Source organism: Cydia fagiglandana, chromosome 23 (assembly GCF_963556715.1).
Source record: "Cydia fagiglandana chromosome 23, ilCydFagi1.1, whole genome shotgun sequence".
NCBI lineage: Eukaryota > Metazoa > Arthropoda > Insecta > Lepidoptera > Tortricidae > Cydia > Cydia fagiglandana.
The window spans coordinates 4,318,208-4,339,700 of record NC_085954.1 but is presented as its reverse complement, the minus strand read 5'-3'; the positions used below and the strand labels follow the sequence as shown (position 1 = coordinate 4,339,700).

General features: G+C 35.6%; 5 protein-coding genes across 10 annotated transcripts in view; 3 read left to right on the top strand and 2 right to left on the bottom strand.

The window, feature by feature from the left end:
- LOC134675876 (heterogeneous nuclear ribonucleoprotein L) overlaps positions 1-6,867 on the bottom strand; it is a 678,145-nt gene extending 671,278 nt beyond the window's left edge. The window contains exon 1 of one of the 3 annotated variants that reach the window (XM_063534203.1): positions 6,684-6,867. In XM_063534203.1, coding sequence (XP_063390273.1) covers positions 6,684-6,746 — 63 coding nt within the window. In that variant the 5' untranslated portion in view covers positions 6,747-6,867. The remainder of the gene's footprint in view (positions 1-6,683) is intronic. The other 2 variants (XM_063534205.1, XM_063534204.1) reach the window with 2 other exon arrangements.
- A 259-nt stretch (positions 6,868-7,126) lies between these two features.
- On the top strand, positions 7,127-9,133 carry LOC134675896 (zinc finger protein 708-like). 2 transcript variants are annotated; one of them, XM_063534231.1, is made up of 3 exons: positions 7,127-7,385; positions 7,536-7,634; positions 8,307-9,133. In XM_063534231.1, the coding sequence occupies exons 1-3, from the start codon at positions 7,236-7,238 to the stop codon at positions 9,033-9,035; spliced, it is 978 nt and encodes a 325-aa protein (XP_063390301.1). In that variant the 5' UTR covers positions 7,127-7,235; the 3' UTR covers positions 9,036-9,133. The 2 variants fall into 2 exon arrangements, with proteins under 2 accessions (XP_063390301.1, XP_063390302.1); XM_063534232.1 differs by having other exon boundaries at positions 7,129-7,385; positions 7,539-7,634; positions 8,307-9,132.
- Positions 9,134-9,228: 95 nt separating this feature from the next.
- On the bottom strand, positions 9,229-12,604 carry LOC134675909 (adrenodoxin-like protein 1, mitochondrial). Its single transcript, XM_063534251.1, has 5 exons — positions 12,401-12,604; positions 12,277-12,328; positions 11,959-12,065; positions 11,111-11,251; positions 9,229-10,661 (listed from the first exon to the last, which is right to left on the bottom strand). The coding sequence occupies exons 1-5, from the start codon at positions 12,498-12,500 to the stop codon at positions 10,558-10,560; spliced, it is 504 nt and encodes a 167-aa protein (XP_063390321.1). The 5' UTR covers positions 12,501-12,604; the 3' UTR covers positions 9,229-10,557.
- A 2,038-nt stretch (positions 12,605-14,642) lies between these two features.
- Positions 14,643-19,854, top strand: LOC134675864 (PR domain zinc finger protein 5-like). 3 transcript variants are annotated; one of them, XM_063534182.1, is made up of 3 exons: positions 14,643-14,867; positions 15,514-15,861; positions 17,795-19,854. In XM_063534182.1, exons 2-3 carry the CDS (start codon positions 15,553-15,555, stop codon positions 19,817-19,819), a joined length of 2,334 nt encoding a protein of 777 aa, XP_063390252.1. In that variant the 5' UTR covers positions 14,643-14,867; positions 15,514-15,552; the 3' UTR covers positions 19,820-19,854. The 3 variants fall into 3 exon arrangements, with proteins under 3 accessions (XP_063390252.1, XP_063390253.1, XP_063390251.1); XM_063534183.1 differs by having other exon boundaries at positions 14,643-14,888; XM_063534181.1 differs by having other exon boundaries at positions 14,643-14,891.
- Positions 19,855-20,548: 694 nt separating this feature from the next.
- Positions 20,549-21,493, top strand: part of LOC134675747 (zinc finger protein 585A-like) — a 36,922-nt gene continuing 35,977 nt past the window's right edge. The window contains exon 1 of the mRNA XM_063534057.1: positions 20,549-20,660. The gene's annotated coding sequence lies outside the window, so the exon portion shown is untranslated. The remainder of the gene's footprint in view (positions 20,661-21,493) is intronic.

Below are 21,493 nucleotides of genomic sequence, written 5' to 3'. Positions count from 1 at the left end.
TCCAGATACGTTAAATATAGCAACGCCTTTTTTTATTTCTAACTAGGTTGTTCACATTTTTATGACTCATAAAACAAATGTAAATCACCGGACGCCGGTAGTCGAAGTGTTAAAGTGTTTTCAAGTTTATTATTTGATGAAACCGCTATTTAAGATTTAGTTTATTGATACTGTGATAATCGTCCTATTATACAAATTAAAATGTAAACGGTAACAAACAAGCGTATGGCCCGTTTGATAATAAATTGATATTATCATAGGTTTTCGGCGATTGCTACTCATCATTGTCACATGTGCGTTGCCGACCTAACGGCTCGGCCACGACATCGAGCGTCTTGCGACGGCGGGAGCGATAACCATTAACCATACGTTATTACGTTGGAGCGTGACACAGCGATCGGACCTTTCGCTCCAACCTATGGTTATCGCTCCCGCCGTCGCAAGTCGCTCGACGTCGTGGCCGAGCCGTAAGATAGTATATTAATATAATTGCTGAGGAATTTACAGATTATGGTTTGTCTGAAAGGTGATTTATTTATTTATTTAAGGTTTGCCAGCAGATATAATAATACATATTGAATTTGTACATCAAACTGGACAACTTTGACTATAGTGTGACTCTTAACACATTCACCGCCAAGGTTTTCGTATTGCTACGCTGGTAGCCGATCCCAGCGTTTTCAATGTGGGAAAGAACCAAATTATTTCCGCAAGTGTAAGTCAGGTCTTTACCAGGCTGACAGTTCAAAAATATCAATCGAATGTCCGCCTTACTGATAGAAAATAGAACACATGTTTAAAGTGCCGTACGTGGGCAATATACAGGGTGTCCCAGAATTCGACGTCAAGCCGTAAACGGATGATAGACCAAGTCATAACAGTTATCATAAAAATAAATAAAAAATCCAACTCATGTTCTTCAAAAATTATGCTCACTTTAAAAATTCACTAAAAAATCCACATCCTGTAATTATTCAAGATTACACAATAATAAAAAAATTAGAATAAATTATGGAATTTGTAGTAACAAGAGTTAAAGAACCATTACAGGGTGTGGATTTTTTAGTGAATTTTTAAAGTGACCATAATTTTTTAAAAAACATGAGTTGGATTTTTTTTTTGTATTTTTATGATAACTGTCATGACTTGGTCTATCATCCGTTTACGGCTTGACGTCGAATTCTGGGACACCCTGTATATCCCATAGCCTGGTAAAGGGTTAAGTTTTTTGCATAAACCGTGTCATAATAGTAGTATTATACGCCCATTAATCCCTCTAGTTCAGTAATAACCTAATAACGTTCCGACTAGGTATATTCAGTATAGTTTCGTCGACGGACAAGTTATTAATATCTTCAAAGGGCTCTGGCAACGAGATCATTTGTCTGCGGCCATTTGTCCCGCCCTGTAAAGACTTTATGGACTTGTATATGTCGGCGGCCGATCGTAAGATCAGACATATCGTGAAATTCCTAGGCATATCGTGAATAGGCATAACGAACCTATCCTACCTATATCTTGGTTTAATGTGACTATCGTCAAAACATTACACAGGAACATTACGATCTGCCTCCGACATATACACTATGTGGACCAAATGGTGAGTCGCCATGAAATATATCGGAGCGGCCGAAGTGCTCAAAATTATCTGAATAGTGAATACGCACTCTTAAGGGGCTACCTGAGGTTTTCATCGATTTTTGACAAGTTTTGAATCGTATCTCCTTTTTTTGCACTACAGATAGAATAAGACGGTTATCGGTTTTTCAAACTTTTATCTCCGGTTTTGTCCACCGGATTTTGAAAGAAATGAATACCTACTTATTTTTATATGAATTTTTTAAACATTGCCTAAAAAAACACTTGTTTCGTATCTACTTCGCAGTGAAGGATCTTACATGTACGAAATCTACATATTTGGGTTCGCCTTTGACGTCTCGAAAAACGTGTCCAGGGTTTTAATTTCAAACTAATTAACACAAAAGTTATGGCCAGAAAACCAGTTTTTTTAGCCTAAAATTGTTTAACTTTGATGCCAAACATCTCGAAGACTTCGAAGAACTTCGAAGTAAAACTATATTGCTTAAAGCCGTTGCTGTTAATATAATAAGCTACAAAAAACATTAGAAATCGAAGGTCATTGGCGTGGAGTAATCCCTTAACGCCTTGACAATAGAGGAGTATTCCGATATTTATGAGCACCTTAGCCGCTCCCATATAATAGCGGACACGTAGGTAAACATCTGTCAATAATAATAGCATATTTCTTTATTAATAGACCGGAGTCTTAAGACATATAATGCCAAATAAGGTTTTTTTAGGAAACGTCATTTTCTTTTTCCCTTTACGAAGGGCAAAAGGACTCATTACGCTTTCAACTGAGAGAGGTGAATCGCAATCATCTCGCGTGTTTTTCTTTTTCAAATGACTCATTTTCATTCTGACTTTTTTAGAAAATGAACTTAGTTCCTTGAAGAATAAAGCTTGAATTTCAATGGTAAAATCATATTATAATAAAGCAAGTTGAAAAGATCTAGGTAGGTGAGGCAACTGTGCCTATCCTTTATTTAAAGTACAGAGAGCGGCAATGATCACATACGTATTGTTTTCCATCGTATTTTCTTGGAAACGTTCGTATTTGTTATGCTAGTTCAGTCAATGTCAGTACTTCTTGTACCGAGACTGACTGAAATAGCAACTACAGCAAGACACGTTCGTAAGTTTCCGTGTTAATAAGATGGAATAGTACATTATTGTCGAGGCTCGGAAGTAGCTACTTGCAGGCTGAGGATTCGTTTTAAACGGACGACCTTGGGAGTCCGTTTAATTGAATCCGAAGCCAGCAAGTAGCCTTCCAGCCGAGTCATATATAGTGCTTTTCTCAAAAATGGTGCAAGAAATATAAATATCATACAAATATTTTACAAAACCAACGTTCTTACATATATATTTTTACAGAAAAAAGCCCAGAAAAAGTATATACATTTTACAGAAAAAGTATATATTTTTATAAAAAAAATAGAAGTGTATTTTTCTGCCGATTATACGCCAACCTGTTTGAGACAACTAAATAGTCGCGGTACTAATCATCTGTTTGGCTGTTTAATGGGCCTGTGCCTTCATTTCATATGGCCATTTCAAATCTTAAAAAGTTTGGAACTCGACAAATAATGGAATGCAACATTGCAGACCCAAAATCGAGACTGCAATGTTTTTAACCTTTTAATTTTTGACTGACCATAAACTACGCGCTTCGCGACCTATTTTTTAGACGGCAAAGTCGACTTTGCCGTCCATTTTTGAGAAAAATAATTATTATGCACTACAGGAGACGCGCGACATGAATCAGTTTCCTATTCTATGACAAATGGTGAAAAATATGCACAGCAAAATAATCTTCTTCTTCTTCCTCGCGTTATCCCGGCATTTCGCCACGGATCATGAGAGCCTGGGGTCCGCTTGACAACTAATCCCATGATTTGACGTAGGCACTAGTTTTTACGAAAGCGACTGCCATCTGACCTTCCAACCCAAAGGGTAAACTAGGCCTTATTGATGATATGATATTTCGTACATAAGTTCCGAAAAACTCATTGGCAAGTCGCACGCTCTCACCGCTAGGCCACCAGCGCTTCTCATGCACAGAAAAATAATCGCCTGCTTTAAATGCCTACCACACAAAGAAAGTTGCAACACAGGAAATAAAATACGTTTGTACGGCACAGCCCATGGAATGCTCCTACATCTGTAGCGGCAATGATTGTTATGTTATACGCACAGACAAAACATCCTCCAGACTGAGCATAGTCGCGCTACCCCCTCTGCCACGCATACGGTATTTTACTCCATGTCCGAGTCAAAAGTGTCTTTGTGTGACGTCCGTGTCTTTGAACGGACCAATCACGGCACAGGACTTCGCTCACCGCGTCCCGCGCACCCCCGCATTTTTGGCATCATCGGTTGCATGAAGTCTAAACTCGGTCTAGAGGACTCCTAGTCTATGGTTATACGTTATCTCAATGGAAAAATAGATACTTTTGTATAATTTTGTAAATAAATAATTAAATACCGTTTGAACATTTGACACAGAACGCTTTTTAGCGATAAGACTGTGTTATCAACCTCAACGCTGCCAACCTCGCGTTTTTTGTCGTGTTTTCTTTAATTAGCATTTACAATAAATAATTATACTTTGTATGAACATATTGTAATTATCTAGATAACTGCACTAAGTAACTACATAAAAAACCCTACTATCAAAAATTATAAATGCGAAAACTCTGTCTGTTACCTTTTCACGCTTAAACCACTGGACCAATTTAGATGGAATTTGGTACGGATACCTTTAGTTTGAGTCCTGGGGAAGGAGGACATGGAATAGTTTTTTTGACGGAAATCATAATTGTACCCAGACAAACTGCCGTATTCGAACTTCAAGATATTCACAAGAGACGACACGTACTAGATCCATTCTAGATACGTTATAGTTTAGATATCAACCAGTTCTTTTTGGGCAACCAATGTCACTTTTACGTTAGATAGAGTAAGATATTTATCTATTAGATGTGAATTGGATCTCTAAGTCATATCTTGTGGAAATCGTTCAAGAATATCTCCAGAATCGCGCAAATGTCAAATTTGACAGGTTAGATCTTAAACATATCGTTATCGTATCTTGGCGATGTCTAATAGATATCTATTTCATAATCCGAATCGGGCCCAAAGTCTCTGGCTGAAGATAGTATAGCTACAGATGTAGTGAACGATCCTTTGCCGTCGTGTTTTCTCGGAACCGTCCGTATTTGTCACGCTACTTCAGTCAACCTCACTACTTTTTGTACTGAGACTGACTAAAATAGCAAAACACATTCGTACGTTTCCGTGAAAATACGATGGCAAAGGATTATTCACTACATCTGTACAATGCTTGCTTGAGAAAATGTGAATATGCGTTTTGTCTACCTAAACGCATATTCAACGCTAAAAATTAAATATTATACGTAATTAATAAGAAATACCTAGGAATTCAATGTTCGTAACGTTAACCGCAGTCATGATTATGCAAATATGATAAGCCGAAGTAAAATATATGCATTTTTATCGCAAACAAGAGTTCATCGACTTTCAACTCGTTCCTTTGAGTTAATACGTGCTTAAAATCTCAATAGGCATTCATTATATTTTTTGTGAATAGGTAGGTATTTATTTCGGCCGGTAGTTAAGCCGTTAGCACACTCGCCATCAAATCAGTGTATTCAATTACTCAGAACTCAAAAATTTATATAAGCACGCATTCAACACCTTTTTAGTGTTCCGTACAAAACTCTGTTCATGGAACACTTTATGGGATCACTTCGGTCTTGCAAATCAGTTAAATGCGTTTTTCTCAGAGACCGTTTGACGTAGATACCTAAAATTTGGAACAGTTATTTCTGGGGATCTTGGCATCCATTGATTACCTATGTACGTAGGTAGAAATATGTCGTTCATTTAATGAAATAGCGACCCGCCCCAGATTCGCACGGGTTAACAAATTATACACTTAAACCTTCCTCAAGAATGATATATTTCTGAATAGATTTTTATAATTTTCGAATAAACTGGAAGGTAATAATAATAAATTCGACCAGTTAAACACGGTCATTTGATACAGCGATTCAATCGCATGTAGGGTAACCAGATGACAGGAATTTTCCTGACATGTGAGGAATTTTGGCCTTTTGTCAGGAATGGGGACGGAACACGAATATATAAATTAAATAAAAAATAATGAATGTCAGGAAAAATATTCGGAAATCAGGAATATTGTCAGGAAATTCTAAATTTGTATCTGGTAACCCTAATCGCATGCAATAAATTTTAACTTTGAGCTAGCATGAAAATACGTCTCGATAAATAATCGCACGTTTCTTGCATTGTTTAATTAATACAATCGTGTGTTTGTTTTGATTTATTGCAAATTGGTAAGTATAGCGATTGTTGCGAGGCAGTCGCGAATTTGTAATGCTGCAGAAAACCGCTATGTCATTGGCTGTAACTTTGTCATGCCTGTCTGATAAGTGATAAGATAAGAATCTTATCGGCCAACTGTGACAAATTTTATTTCGGGTCTATTAAACCAGCGTTTTTTTTACAAATCAGGGGCTTTTTTCAGACATTTTCCGTTATGCCTAGCAACGCAAAACGTCAAGAAAAAATCGGAAGATGACAAGAAAATAACAATGCTGATGTCCCGTGCGATCCTAATGAGTAATGACCGAACCCTGTCAATCTTTTTAATTGACAGCAGCTCGGGACGGCTATTTTCGTCCATTGCAAAGAAAAAAAACAGCTACACTCACTAACGTGAAATCCAGACACCTCAGCCGCCAAAATACAAATTTATAATGATTAATTTCCTACCGAAACCATCCCGAGATTCTCTAGCGTCCGACGTAACCTCAAATACAAAATCAACATAGAACATGCGTAGGACTGTTGTTAAACAAACTCAACCTAATAATAATCTGCACAACCTAATCAACAGTTATCGATCTGCTTAGCAACGAAATACCAACGCTTTGCGATCTGATAATACAAAACATGAGACACGAAACGTAATGTTAACTCGGCCATTTTCAACTAAACGTTACTGTGAACATTGATACCAGTGTCACAATCTTCCTTCTAGAAGCGAAACTCACCCTTTCCACGTCGAGGTCGGTTCCTGTACACAGTCTCTTGCCACCACTACCGTTGTAAGCCATCGTGCACCACAAAACAAAACACAAATCACACCGAAACGCGTTTTCGTACGACGGAAACTAGTAAACCACTGCTTTGAACGGCGGTCGCGGGCAGACTGATTGAACGAATGGAAATTCTGAACGAACGTCACGAATGAACTGCCGACGGCGGCGGCGCGATGCGAGACGAATGAGTCGTAGTTGCCATATGGATTATTTTTTTGTTGATATTGGTTTTTCAGCTATTTTGATTGTAATTTAGATAATAACTGTGAAACAATAGATTATGTAGCACCATATAATTCCATAACTTTGCTTGTCAATTGTTAATTGCTAATTAATTATGTATGAAACGTTTTTTAATCGTTCTAAAAGTAATTCATTAGCGAAACGAAACGCAGTAAAGGTCAATGAACTGACGTCTAACTGTCATGACTGCCGTAATCAGCTGATAATTAAATTAGAGTTTTATTTCCGTAAAATCTTCACTGACATACTAACAGCATAGTAATGGAAGACTACTTAGAAGAAGACGAAATCAAAATAGAATATTATGACGATTTCGAAACGGATCCTTTGTGTGAGAAATCAGCCAAATGCTCGATCGTGAGTAGCGACGCAGTGAATGACATTCTTTCATCAAGTGCTGTACAGAGCGAGGTTTGTAAACAAAGTGATCGTATACATTATTTTTACCCCCATTCGTAGTAATACGATGAAATAAACAGCTATAGCACCATGATTCCCACTCAAGTGTTTTAGGTAGTTTTAGGAGTAGCTTCACTATACTATTAATGTCAATATTTTCAGAAGCCGTTAATCAGCAATGACGTACAATATGACTCCTTTGATCATTCGTCACCAGAAATAACCATTTGTGAACCTGAACAAGAAGACTTTGAAGTTTATGTAAGTACTTTACATGTTTCATCTCTTGACCACAGGGTCCCACATAGATACAGATGATACATGATGGTTTTCCCTGGTATCTTCTCGGAAACGTTCGTATTTGTTATGCCACTTCAGCCAACCTCAGTACTTTTTGTACTGAGACTGACTGAAATAGCAAGACACATTCGTGCATTTCTGTTTGTTTGAAAATATGAAGGTAACTAATTATGTTATGTACTGTACTGTACATATGCAAGTACTGTAAAACCACCCAACTATAGTCCAGTACTACAACCATGGTCCACACGTTCAATCTATATTTAAGTATATAATTACAAATGTTGTTTGGTTTTTCTGAGTTATTTCTTCCATTTATACAAATATTTTGCCATAGAACTACGATTTTTAGGGTTCCGTACCCAAAGGGTAAAACAGGGACCCTATTACTAAGCCTCCACTGTCTGTCACCGGCTGTATCTCATAAACTGTGATATCTAGACAGTAGAAATTTGCACAGATGATGTGTTTCTGTTGCCGCTATAACAACAAATACTAAAAAGTACAGAAACCTCGGTGGGCAAGACCGACTCACACTTATTATGCTTTTAAATAATAGTCACACCTGATCGAAGATATTTAGTTAATTTTGAACCATAGTTTTACCAATTAACTATTTCCTCGTGATTTCAGATGAATACTGAACCAACAAATCACATCAATTGGTACAGAGCTATTGATGAGACTGGCAAATTTGTGTGCCGATTCTGTGACCTGACTTACTCAACCGTTCAAACAATTCGCCACCATGTCAAAACGAAACATCCAAACGAAGCAAATGCGTTAAGAAACATAATTAAAAATAACAAAAGAAACCCCAAAATTAAATGCCACATCTGTAAAAAAAGATTCAAAGCTGTGAACAATCTAAAAGAGCATATCAAACAAGCTCACTCTGGAAATATACAAAGATCCTGTCAATTATGCTTCGCAGCTTTTAATAATGATCAAGAAATAACGGAACATCTATTTCATAAGCATCAGAAACTAACCAACACCAAAATATATTCCTGTTCTCTGTGTGGATATCAAACTCGAAAACTGTCACATTACAAGCAGCACAGAAATACACATTTATCAAATAAACAAATGAAATGTGATTCTTGTGATTATGCAACGAATTATTCGCCGAATTTGAAGATACATCAGAGAATCCATTCAAATTATAAACCATATTTATGCACATTTTTTAACTGCGGTTATCGCTGTAGTGCTAAGTCAGCTTTGAGGAGCCATCAACTTAAGCATAATCCTGATGAAAATATGCTTTACTGTGACAAATGCACATACAAAACAGTGTATAAAAGCTCTTTAAAAAAGCATATTGAAAGCCATAAGAGAAACAGCTTAAAATGTGTGTAGAAGCTTGCATGTATACAGAAAACAATGGCTAATATATTTCTCATTTACTTATTACCTGCATTGTTACCTTACCTTTGAGAGGTCTATTTTTGGATTTCTAAAATGCAAACATGAGGTTCTAAACATCGAGTTTTCTATATTTAAAATTATGTAGGGAACTGCTCAAATTAAAGACTGAATAAAAAGTATTGAAAACAATTAAAAATCGTTTTATTGACTACCTTACTTTGTACAATTCTACTTACATATTTAACAACAAAATAATGTCTTAAATTCCATAAAAATCTATAAGCAACGTAAATGGCCTAGCTAGAACAGTTTCACTGAACATGACAAGATATGTTTACTTTTTTCGCCTTATTACAAAGGAGTAAGGTGCAAAAGTGTAAATATATCTTTGACGTCGACTGTATAAAAACTTCTGTACCCAATTTGATTGTAACTAATTGATAAAAAAATATACATATCTTTGAAATCTAATAAACAAATTATATTATGAGTTGATTGCCAAAGGTTTTTTGAAAATTTATAAATGTTCTGTTTTCTTCCAATGTTTATATACTTAACACTTTTTTATGTACCAAAAAAAGTCAACTAATTAATCATTGAAATACATTTAAATCTCAGCGATAAGCTGTAGAGTATTTCTGAATGTGTCAAGGTACCACTTGTACTCAAATATAACATAAACTATGCTTATTTATTATTGGCTATGTGCACAAAAGTGGCATCTGCCGAGCTATAAGCCACATTAGTTATTTATGACATTGAACATTAAAAACTGATTAAAAGTTAGGTAAGTAAAGTAGGAAGTCTTTCATATTTGTATGTACTATGCATTGTGATCACTAGTCAGTCTAAACTAAATCTGCAGTGACAAATTGTGCCTAATGTGGCAGCACGACTATATAGTACATAGGGTGACACAACTCCATCAATAGGGAATCTTACGCAAAATTCTGCGTAGGTGGCGCCACTATCCATCACAATCTGGGGGTCTACCGCGAAACAAGAAAATCGGAATTTCGTTATCTAACCTCTACCACTCTTGCATATTCGAACGATAAAGAGACAGATAACTAAATGTCGATTTTCGCGTTTCCCGTTTCCCTTGTTAACAAACCGCCTTGATGCATCAATTTCATATTTGTCTGTGTAAACTTGCCAAAAAAACAAACAGTTTAAGGCGCAGTATGTATAAGTTATTCTATGGTTTACTAGCTAGCTTAGTGCTGCACTCTGGCGGCATCGGCAGGACATTGCAGTAATACCCCCTATTCACAAAATGGAGTAGGTAGAGCTGGCTTAGATAGACTCTATTAACCATTTCGACGCCGTGTCAAAAACAAAAGCTGTCACTCAGACGCCACGTCACCGAAGTGTCAAAACTGAAATTAAACTTTATGCACTTAGGTCTATGTTGCTCTGTAGTCTGTGACCGATTAAACGTTCTTTGGCGTTGAACCTGCGGTGCGGATATATCGGTCACTGGCGTCCAAAAGGTTAAGTATGCACATTCGACTCAGTGAGGTGTAGGCTTATGTCCGTCTACATAGAAGTTTCTTGTTGCTTTCGGTAGTTGTAGTTCCATGCCTTCCAGGTCTTTGGTTAGTGTGATTTGACAACCTGGAAATGTTAGATGATAATTTACTATTATAATAAATAAATGTAGAATCTAAAACCAATAGACATTAATTTAGAGAAGCGGTGCTGTTAGGTCCATTAGTTAATAGGATTTTCACTTTTTACCTAATAATGTTTAAATTTTTTTTAATGTAAAGCACCTGAATCTCATAAAAAAGTAAATAAACTTCTTTTAATATTCTATGAAATCGTAACAAAATCTTATAATTTTGAATTATGATTTGCTATAGCAATTATACTTACACAGAAAGCAAATTAGTTTCTAGTTATAAAAAAATCTAATTTATTTATTTAGAAATTTAATTTTGGCACAAGGCCCATATGACAAATACAGACTAACATACATATGTATTTTATAAACTTAAAACTATACACTATTTAGTCCACAGTTAGTAAGTAGTTAATAAATGTCAGTCTTCCGGCATACTCACCTAATCTAGAATTCTCTTTCAAAAATGGCGCCATGTCCAATAGATCATCTTCCTTCTCTTCAGAAGGTGGTAGCCGGTCGAGATAATTCTCATTGACATATACATGACAGGTTGTACATGCTAGTGATGCTTCACATGCTCCTAGAAAAGTTAAATGAGAAGGATGTAAGATTACATGATTGAGTAGGTACTATTTGTCTGCTGTTTAACATCATGCCACAGAATAAATAATAGTACTACTGTACAGAAAGGAAACTTCCTACAAAACCGAAGTTTGACAGCGGTTCAGGGTCGAATCATGCTATCCCTTTTTATTACATGGCACTATACCTTTCGGCTATTTAGGGTTGTCAAAATTCAAGTGATTATCTTTTCTGTGGTCGTGCACGCAAAAGGAAGTCACGTGGTGCCAACCCTAATAATTGCTCGGAGCAATTCTGAGCCGAGCGGAGCCGAGTTTGGCCGAAGTCAGGAGTTTCTCACCCCTGATCATGCTTTGTCTTTGCAACAGGTATTTACAAATTGTCAGTTACTTCAAAGTTTAAACCAGCTGCAGTGGTTAAATTTTAACCAGCTTTTCTCAGTTTGTGTTTCCCTTTCCACCCTAGCTTCTTGCATAAGTCAGCAATTATATGGAGAACAATGAGTCTGCCAAAGTTTGAGATTCACTGGTTTTTCTTTATTGCTGTCTAGACATGTCTATATTTGCTGAAATCCTTGTACTGCATCCTTTTCTTTAATATTACAGACAACAGTGATGACGTGGTCATGTTAGTGCTAATACAACAGCCAAGTGTGTTAACCACATTCAAAAGATTCTTATGATTTATATTAGCATTATTTATCACCTTCCATTTCGATTCCATATCTATGAGCCAGATACAACACGTTGTCGCCGACCTTGCCTCTTATTGGGTGTTTTTTACCGTCCTTAGTTACGTATACAATATTTACACTGGAAAAATAAATATTGCATATTAAGTACTGAATATTTAAGCTACACAGAACATGATTTACCATCTATTTTCAACACTTTAATACGTGAAGTGCTAAATTACTTATATTGGGATGGCAAGAACTAAAAATTGGAGACCTTGCCCAAGTATAGCAAGGGGTTAATAAAGTAAGATGAAAGTCATAAATTTTACAATAATATCAATACTTACACCTCTTCCTCTGACTTTGGATCCTGCCACTCATATTCGCCGTGTTTTAAAGCTGAAATAGAAAAATTATACTCAGTATTTATTTACTTAATTACACGAAAAATCTGAGTAATAATTAGTCAACCTGAAGTTACGTGAAATTTTCTTATAGTAGCTGAGCGGGCTACCCTTAAGACTTTCAAATTCGACGGAAGTAAACAGCGCTTCAAAACTGCTTGAAACATTTTGTAATTAAATGTTTCAAGGCATTGAAAAACAGCTAGTAAACAAACGTGGGGGTTAGAAAATTTATCACACAATCTCCGTCATTTTTTAGGATTTGACGTTTGAGGAGCGTTTTTTCCACTGCAACTTCTTATTAGAAGAAAATAAATCTGTGAAAAAAAGTTGTAACGCACACGAAACAGACTTTACTTAGAAATTTTAAATTTCAATTGTGATGAATCATATACATTATTATTAGATGTATAAAAAATGTAATATAAAGTTCAACTGTTTGCTCAACTTTAGTTACAAAATCTATTTAAACGCCTCTACCCAATAGTTCAGTGCTGCCATGCGTTGACATTTTCCCATCTTCATGGTAAATACAAACAAAGCTAATTCGGTTTATTTATACCAAAATACATCTCAAGTCACATTATTATACAAATAGTTTACAATAAATACCAATAAAGTAACTTACATACTAAAACAACAAATAAATATAGCATAATACATCAATTACTCTCTTTATTCATCAATTATTATTATAATAAGATTAAAAAATCTAAAATAAACCACCCTGAATCGTAAGTAGCTTAACCACTTGACCGTCCGACGATAGCATAGTATCCGAAAAAAATATGCTCTTAACCGTCCGCGGGAACCTTGCTATCCAAAGGGGTGGAAGAAAGAATTGATTTCAGAGCCATCTAACGGAATATTTCTGCATTATTTACTAATTCTCTTGATGCGACAACGTAGCCTAACTAAATAGTTAGCTCTAAAAAAATTTAGACAGCAGTGTACTTGTAATTTTTGTAGAAAATTGTGAATGTGCTGCGCGGGGCGTGCGTCGCAAAAAAAAACCCGGACGGTTGACAGGAAAACAGTCTCGCGGGCCGGACGGTTGAGTGGTTAAAGGTACATAAATTATACAAAGTGTACAAGATATCTAATTAATAAATTTATACTACTTTATCGTCGCACGCAACGCCATTTTACCTACGGAGAAAATTCGGTTGGGATTGCTATGTTCAGCTGAAACTGAAATAAAACCCAATATTTGGTTATGTTTCAGTTAAAATACGCGTCCCTTTTTTATTTTTTATTGATTTTATTCAAATATTTAACATATATTAATATTAACACTAAACCACAGCACTCAACTAGGTACTAAGGCGACAACCAAGGTGCCATTGGTGCTCAAATAAATGTATCGAATTGGATTTAAATTATGTCTTTGTAATTTTAAAGCAGTAAAGTACGTCTAAGTACATATACTACATCTAAGTATATGTACTAGATTGTGTCACAAGGGAGCAGAATGACAATACATTTACGGCTTGGGCATACATTGAATGCGTAGTGAGGGATTCAAGCGTTAACACCTATACGTCACCACCAATAGATTATAAAGAAATTGTGATCGATTACTATTTTCATGTTTAATTGTGTTATTTATAGGTATTTTATTATAATAAATAAATAAATAATTCAGCCTATAGTCCCACTGCTGGGCACAGGGCTATAACCGCAAGAATCGAAGTTCGGAAATTACGGGCATTTTTGTCTGTCACTCTTATTACGCCTTCATTTGAGTAAAAGAGAAAGATCCCCGCAATTTGCGAATTTCGGTTTTCGTGGTAGCCCCTCTGGCCTCCTCTCACGCGAGAGGGCTTGGGCTATAGTCCTCACGCTAGCCCAATGTGGATTGGGGACTTCACATGCAGCTTTGGATTTCTTTGCAGATTTATGCAGGTTTCCTCACGATGTTTTCCTTCACCAAAAAGCTAATGGTAAATGTTATACAGCCCCATGTATATATTTCCTTTGAATGACCCATAATATGTGTTAATTAATATTTGAAGCGGATAGGAATAGGACAATGATTTTATCATCTTTTCGTACTTTCAACTGGACTTCATAATGCTTTCGATGGGATAAAACCTTTGAGACTTATGTTTTTATAGTTTCCCCGTCACTCGACCCGTTAGTCTAGCACTATATTCTAGCTAGCATCGCTATCACCAGTGTGCGGATAGTATTATATACTTTGGTGCGGATTGTGTGTGCATTTCGAAGCAAGTTTAGTGTACTTTGCAAATGGGACAATACAAAATTCTACTGGCAACACTAACTACAAAATGTCAAATTCTTAAAAACGTCAATAATCGCAAAAAAGGCCATTTTGGCCAATTTTCGTAATGATTTATTTTATTATAAAGTTATTGATTTTTTAGCACAAAGGTATCGGGCAGCTGCAGATGGAACATAGTTCATACTTATTAAGTTTGTTATAATTTGTTATAGTATTTTAATATAAATATATTAAGGATATCGGAATAATTAAACTTTGTTTTCGTGGATCGCGGAATGAAAAGCGATAAGTGCGGTCTTATTGGAATGACGTGGTAGTATCAAGTTTTTATTTCACGCTTAATTTATCAAGCTGCTTTATCTTTTAAGTTCCTGGCGTTTAACATGAAAATACGATTAATTGAATTGTAAATTTGATCGGCATCGTGTTGTTATTTTCCATGGTTATCAAGTGCGATGTGGTGTTGTATTCATTCATGGATTGATGCAATTATTTTCTAATAGTTTCCGCTTTTGGTTTACGTAGAATTTAGTGTTTCAATTAATTTGTGTGTAGTTTTAAGATTAACTTTGGGACTAGTGCTTAAATGCTCTGTACTTTAAGTAAGAAAGAAAGGTACTTACATTAATATAATTTCACGAAGTTGCTGGAGGAAAACTCGAAAATTTAGTCACGTAATTAATATATTTTAATGGAATGAATTCAAATATCAATATTATTTCAACTATTCAAACCTCAGACAAGTACAAGGTTTTCATTTTTCAGAAAGAAATGAAAATACTGTTTTTATTGAACAAATTTAACTGTCCTAAAATACTGCATAAAAACAATTCAAAAATATGTTATTATTGGCTGGGCATTATTTTTTTTTTTCAAATCTTACATGTAAATAGTTAATTCTACAGACATAATAATCATATGTATTTTTATTTCAGGTAATAATTTGCACAGTATTCCACTAAATAAACTGCATAATGACATCAATAAAACAAGAAAAAATTAAAACTGAAGACATCAAACCGGACCTAAATAAAATTAAACTTGAACCCGAAGAAAGAAAAGATCCAACATCTTATTTACCGGAAGAACCCATGGTTTATACGTTAAAGAAGAAAAAGAAAAAAAAGAAGCATAGACAAGAGGATCCTTTCAAAGACATAGAGGATAAAAAACCGGTGGAGGTGATAAAGGATTATGAGGTTGAGGTCGAGTCTGTACCGGGTTTGGATCCGGAGATCAGTATTAAAGTTGAGAACATTGAAGTGGAATTGGATTTTCATGATGTGAGTATCGAAAGTAACTGACACTTTAACATCCTGAGACCCAGAAGCAATTGTTTTGTTTTTGAAATAGGAACCCATAGTTACACAATAAAAGTTCAAAATAGATTTTGGAATATGTACAAATAATAAAAACCGGGCAAGTGCGAGTCGGACTCGCGCACGAAGGGTTCCGTACCATAATGCAAAAAAAGGCAAAAAACAAAACGGTCACCCATCCAAGTACTGACCCCGCCCGACGTTGCTTAACTTCGGTCAACAATCACGTTATCCATGTTCATTCATTGATATCTCTGTGTTAAAATTGTTAAATATGAAACGGTGTCGTCACGCCATCTAGCCGAGAATAGGCTAAAGGTGTGTGCGCCATCTATTCGAGAATTACTTTTTCTTGATTTCCGAGGCACGTTTTTTCTTAGACTTTATTCATCTTATACGAAGTTACATATGTCTTTGGTGGCGGATTTGCCCTAAGGCCAAATAGGCCAAGTTTTTTGGGGGCGGCAAATTGTGACAAAAAATTTGCTGATGATATCAAGAAATAACTCAAAATGTCGTCAATATGATGGGTGCTGAGAAATTGGCGGCTACAGGGCCTGGGACCTAGGGCGGCGAAGACTGCAAATCCGCCACTGCTTGTAGTCTTCCCTAAAATAAAAATTCGCATCAAAAACTTCATTTTAAACATTTATTATTTCCAACTGTACTTAGTGTACCCAAAGAATTGGGACTCTACTAAAAGAAACCTATTTCTAAACTCTATAATAAATAACTTTGACCCTTTAACTACCAGTCAACCATAGCCAACAAATGTTATAGTATAAAATGAACCCTAATACATTATAATAAAGTATACTATTGTATATTAAGGTCTCATTACATATCTGGTTACCGAATACTTTCTCCTCAGAGTGATCGAGAAAGGAATTCCTTGAAGCAGAAAGTTTATGGTGACCAGATAGATATATCATCATCATCACCATAAGATGTGATTACATATTTCATTTAGCCCTTAAAAAGGGAACAAATAATGAACAGCTAAATAAAGCTCAACCCAATAACTGACGTCCATTGTACTTGTATTATTGCGTCGTGCGTTATTGGGCTGCGCATTATCATGCCGAATCGGTCAAACTTGGTCCGGGGCAATAAAATCGGTAGCTAGTGACACATAAAAGGGCCTATCGCGAACACCGAAGGTCGTAAATTTCTCTTTTACTCCAATGAAGGCGTAATTAGAGCAACAGAGTTAGTTGCTCGAAAATTATAAACTTTGATTTTCGCGGTTATAGCCAAGGGACAAATAATCCGTGTCCAAACTGTTCAAATAGTGGAGGGTGATTACTGACACATCCATTATTTGGCTGTGCAAAAACTCTAAATAATTTAACTGCAACATATTGTAACATATTGTTTGACGACCGGTCTGGCCTAGTGGGTAGTGACCCTGCCTGCGAAGCCGATGGTCCTGGGTTCGAATCCCAGTAAGGGCATTTATTTGTATGATGATACAGATATTTGTTCCTGAGTCATGGGTGTTTTCTATGTATTTAAGTATTTGTATATTATATATATCGTTGTCTGAGTACCCACAACACAAGCCTTCTTGAGCTTACTGTGGGACTTAGTCAATCTGTGTAAGAATGTCCTATAATATTTATTTATTTATTTATATTCCTTTTTTTAAAACCTCTCAAAGAGCATTCTAGATGGCGCTAATTTGTGATAATGTATAAACATTCAATTGCATGTTTAAAACTACATATTTACATAACTATGCTTCTAAATTCTATCAGGGTCCATGTAACTAACATACGATTTATAAATGAAGTACCAGGTGTAGAAATAAAGATCTCTTATATTATTTCCCTTGAATGATACAGTTTTTACGTACCTACAAGATTTTTAAGAAAAAAACATTTTTTTTACTTTTCAGTTTGCGGAAAATGGCGGACTAATGGTCGAAGGACCTCAAAGCGAGGACAGTCAGGAGCCAGAAATAAAAATCGAACCACAGACCCACGAAGCGGCTATACTTACGTTCGAGAGCATTATCAACGAAAAGACAGACAAAACTGTTTTAGGTTACAGTCAAGAAACAGGTATAGAAGCCGCACCAAACTATGTCTGCAAAATATGCCATTTAATATTTCAATCTCAGAAAACTTTACGTATGCACCAAAAAAGAAAGCATAAAGTATACAGAAAGTCATTTAAACACGTATGCGATTACTGTGGAATGTCTTATGAGATGAAGAACAGTTTAGCAGCTCATATAAAAAGAAAACATGGTCCTAATTCGTCCCCAGACGATAGAGAGGAGAGAACATGTGAGATCTGTGCGTTAGTGTTCAAAGGAATGACAAGATTACGAATGCATATGAGAAGAAAGCATAATCTCTTTGAAGACTCTTTTCAATATGAGTGCGAAGATTGCGGACTGACATATGATAAGTATAGGAGCTTAGTTGTTCATAGACAAAGAAAGCATACAAACGTTACTAAACCGGAACCAACTCAATGGTTCAACTGTCCATTTTGCCCTAAAATCTTTACTAAACGAGAAACTTACGCGAGACATGTACAAAGAAAGCATAGAATCAACGAAGATGGTGCAGAGAATGATAATATATCCCAAGAGTTTCTAGAAAGCTGTGTTAATAAAGACACTGGGGAGATATCTTGTAACGAGTGTCCACTAGTCTTCTCCTCTTTAAATTTCCTAAAACTGCATATGAGACGAAAACACAACGCGTTAAAAGAAGACTTCAGATTGAAATGTATGATTTGTAATCTATCGTATGATAAGATTGAGAGTTTAAAACGGCATGTAAGAAGAAAACACGACAGCGGCGCCCATTGTGAAGTGTGCAATAAACAGTTTGATACTAGAGAACATTATTTAAACCATTCCCATGTAAAAGTGATAAAAGAATGTCCAATATGTGGTTTAATATTTTCTTCGCAAGGCGGTTTGGGAAAGCATTTACGGTGTACACACAAAATTGATACACCGAAGACTGTGTTCTGTAATGTTTGTAATGAAGGTTTCCATGATAAGAGACAGTTGAAACCACATCTATTGAAAGTGCATTTAAATGTGTCATACACATGTAGGTTTTGTATGAAAGTGTTCAAAGCTAAAGAGAGTTACAGACGTCACATTTTGTTCAAACATCCAGCACCGAGTCGTGATAATAACGAGCAACAGAAGTGCGAGCAGTGTGCTGAAACTTTTTCAGACGAATTTGAACTCAGTCGTCATGTACACACGGTGCATTCTAAGAAGTTAGAATCTGAGAATCCTTTAGTTGAAATCAAGAAGGAAGAAGATATAAAAGAGTTGTTTCAATGCACAAAGTGTCCAGAAAACTATCAAACTTGGGATCAACTTAGGTTACACTATGAGCAGAACCACCAGTTAGTTCAAGACACGCAATGTCAAATATGCGGCCAAATCCTCCCTACGATCGAACTTGCCAAACATATAAAGCAGCATCATACAGAAGAGACTGTCATGGAGTGTAAATACTGCAAGTTTAAAACCACTATTAGAGCCAGTATGACACAACATATGTTAAGACACAAAAATGCTACCACCATCCATTGTGAATACCCTGGCTGTAGATTCAAATCATTTTATGAGGATGCAATGGTTAAACATAAGAAAAAACATGTTGATCAAGGCGTGAAACTACAATGTAGTAGATGTCCTTTTCAAACTATGAATAAGTACATTTTAAGGTATCATGAAGAAGCTCATGTAACCGGCAAGAAAAGATACACTTGTGACCAGTGTGACTATGCTACTATACTACCTGCTAATTTGGTACAACATAAGTATAAGCATTCTACGGAAAAAAGATTCAAATGCGAATATTGCCCGTTCGCTACTAAATATAATACATCGTTACGTTTTCATGTTAAGAAAAAGCACTGTGATCTCCCGTCTTTTGTTTGAATTATGTTGTTAAGTTATTAAAATATTTGGTGTTATGTTGTGCTTTAATTTCAAGTTTCGCCCTGCATATATATTTATAATATACATTATTGAGGCTAGGCGTCTAGTTCGCTAAATCTAGCTGGACGCACCTCCTATCTACATAATAGTAACAAAGATCCGTTGCAATATTATTGGCCAATTTATGAGTACGACCTAACGATAGCTATTCAGACATGAGAAATTATGCATGCCAAAAAATAATTTATTTTACTTTATTATACAATGATCAAAACTTAAAAGTTCTTTGTTCAGTGTAATCTAATAAGTACATCAAGTTTCCCACCAGGGCAAGTTTCTCAGACTCCCCCTAATGGTACAGAGCCAATATGTCGGGTCGTCCCGTTTTCTTAGATTAATTTGAAAGCAAAGAATTATATGACAAGCGCAAGCGAATCCTAGGTCTATGTTTGAAAGGGACGACACTACGATGTTGCCACTTTTTAATTTCTACAATTTCTTGTCGTTCTATAATTACATATTATTATTTTAAATACAAGCATAATGCGGAAATATAATTTGTTTCCATCTGGCAGCCGTGATGCTGATTAAGAATATTAATTCTTAACATATTCATATTTGTTTTTTAGTAATCCGCATTCATAAAATAAATATAGGCGTTAATTTATTGGGTCGTGCATTATTTGACCGTACATTTACCGATATCAAAATTTTTGACATTGACAGTACGTAGCGTACGTAATGGTGGCTGCTTGCGTAAAGCGATCATTGCTGACAACTTTTGACAAAAATTTACGGAAAACTTATAGAAACTAACAAGGAAACTGGATAAATAATCAAGGTAATGCGTTTTCATATGTTATTGTTAAGTTTTTTAAACCGATGATTGATACTGAGAATAATTTGGCTAGTTTGGCTAAACAAAATGGCGGATTGGCATCCTCATACAAGGATAAATTTATTCGAAGCTTTATCAACGCTGAATGCCTTGAGAATTATTTTTATCCCTATGGTGGCAATAGATTTAAATTCACCTAAAGTTTGTTTACAAAACGTTACGATGCTGCTTCAGTAACTCGTTCATTTAAGAAGTTTTTTTTACATAACTGCAGAATCGAATAATTAACCATTTCTTTATATTTCAACAGCATGGTTCCGTTTAAATATAATTATTACTTAATATAATTTTAATATAGCCATTGTCTTCTTTAGACTTACTCTATTCAGAAATACATTGTTATGCAGGTGACCTAGATTTGTAAACCCTTGAGGTATTGGCTATTTGTTCATTGAAAGAAAAGTGCAGTATGAACGATATTCTTTTCAAAGCAAGTACTTGTGCAGTATGTTGACATTATTCAGGATTGTTTATCTCATCTCAGTCAAGACTATGTATACCTCTTATCTGGGTAGCTAATGAAACTGATAAATTTAATAAAATAAGTTTTAGGTACAAATTTCATTTTTGGTACATGCTTTTATCATGACTGTAGTCATTTCTCTCTTTCTACAGACAACTGATACTCATCAAGACAATTCTAAAAACCCCAAACACAATTAGGTTGCATTGTCTTATCACAGAATTCCTATGGCCACCTCCTTTCTCCATCATCAGATCAGCTCCATGGTACCTTGATATTGCATTGTCACCCGACTTACACACATATGCAAATT

Excerpts from the sequence above, each read along its gene's own strand:
- LOC134675896 (XM_063534231.1), top strand. The coding sequence starts at position 7,236 with ATGGAAGACTACTTAGAAGAAGACGAAATCAAAATAGAATATTATGAC. Across the intron at positions 7,386-7,535 it reads CAAGTGCTGTACAGAGCGAG|AAGCCGTTAATCAGCAATGA; the intron begins GTTTGTAAACAA and ends CAATATTTTCAG. Across the intron at positions 7,635-8,306 it reads AAGAAGACTTTGAAGTTTAT|ATGAATACTGAACCAACAAA; the intron begins GTAAGTACTTTA and ends TCGTGATTTCAG.
- LOC134675909 (XM_063534251.1), bottom strand. The coding sequence starts at position 12,500 with ATGTTTCAAGCAGTTTTGAAGCGCTGTTTACTTCCGTCGAATTTGAAA. Across the intron at positions 12,329-12,400 it reads AAAATTTCACGTAACTTCAG|CTTTAAAACACGGCGAATAT; the intron begins GTTGACTAATTA and ends TTTCTATTTCAG. Across the intron at positions 10,662-11,110 it reads GAAAGAGAATTCTAGATTAG|GTTGTCAAATCACACTAACC; the intron begins GTGAGTATGCCG and ends TAACATTTCCAG.
- LOC134675864 (XM_063534182.1), top strand. The coding sequence starts at position 15,553 with ATGACATCAATAAAACAAGAAAAAATTAAAACTGAAGACATCAAACCG. Across the intron at positions 15,862-17,794 it reads TGGAATTGGATTTTCATGAT|TTTGCGGAAAATGGCGGACT; the intron begins GTGAGTATCGAA and ends TTTACTTTTCAG.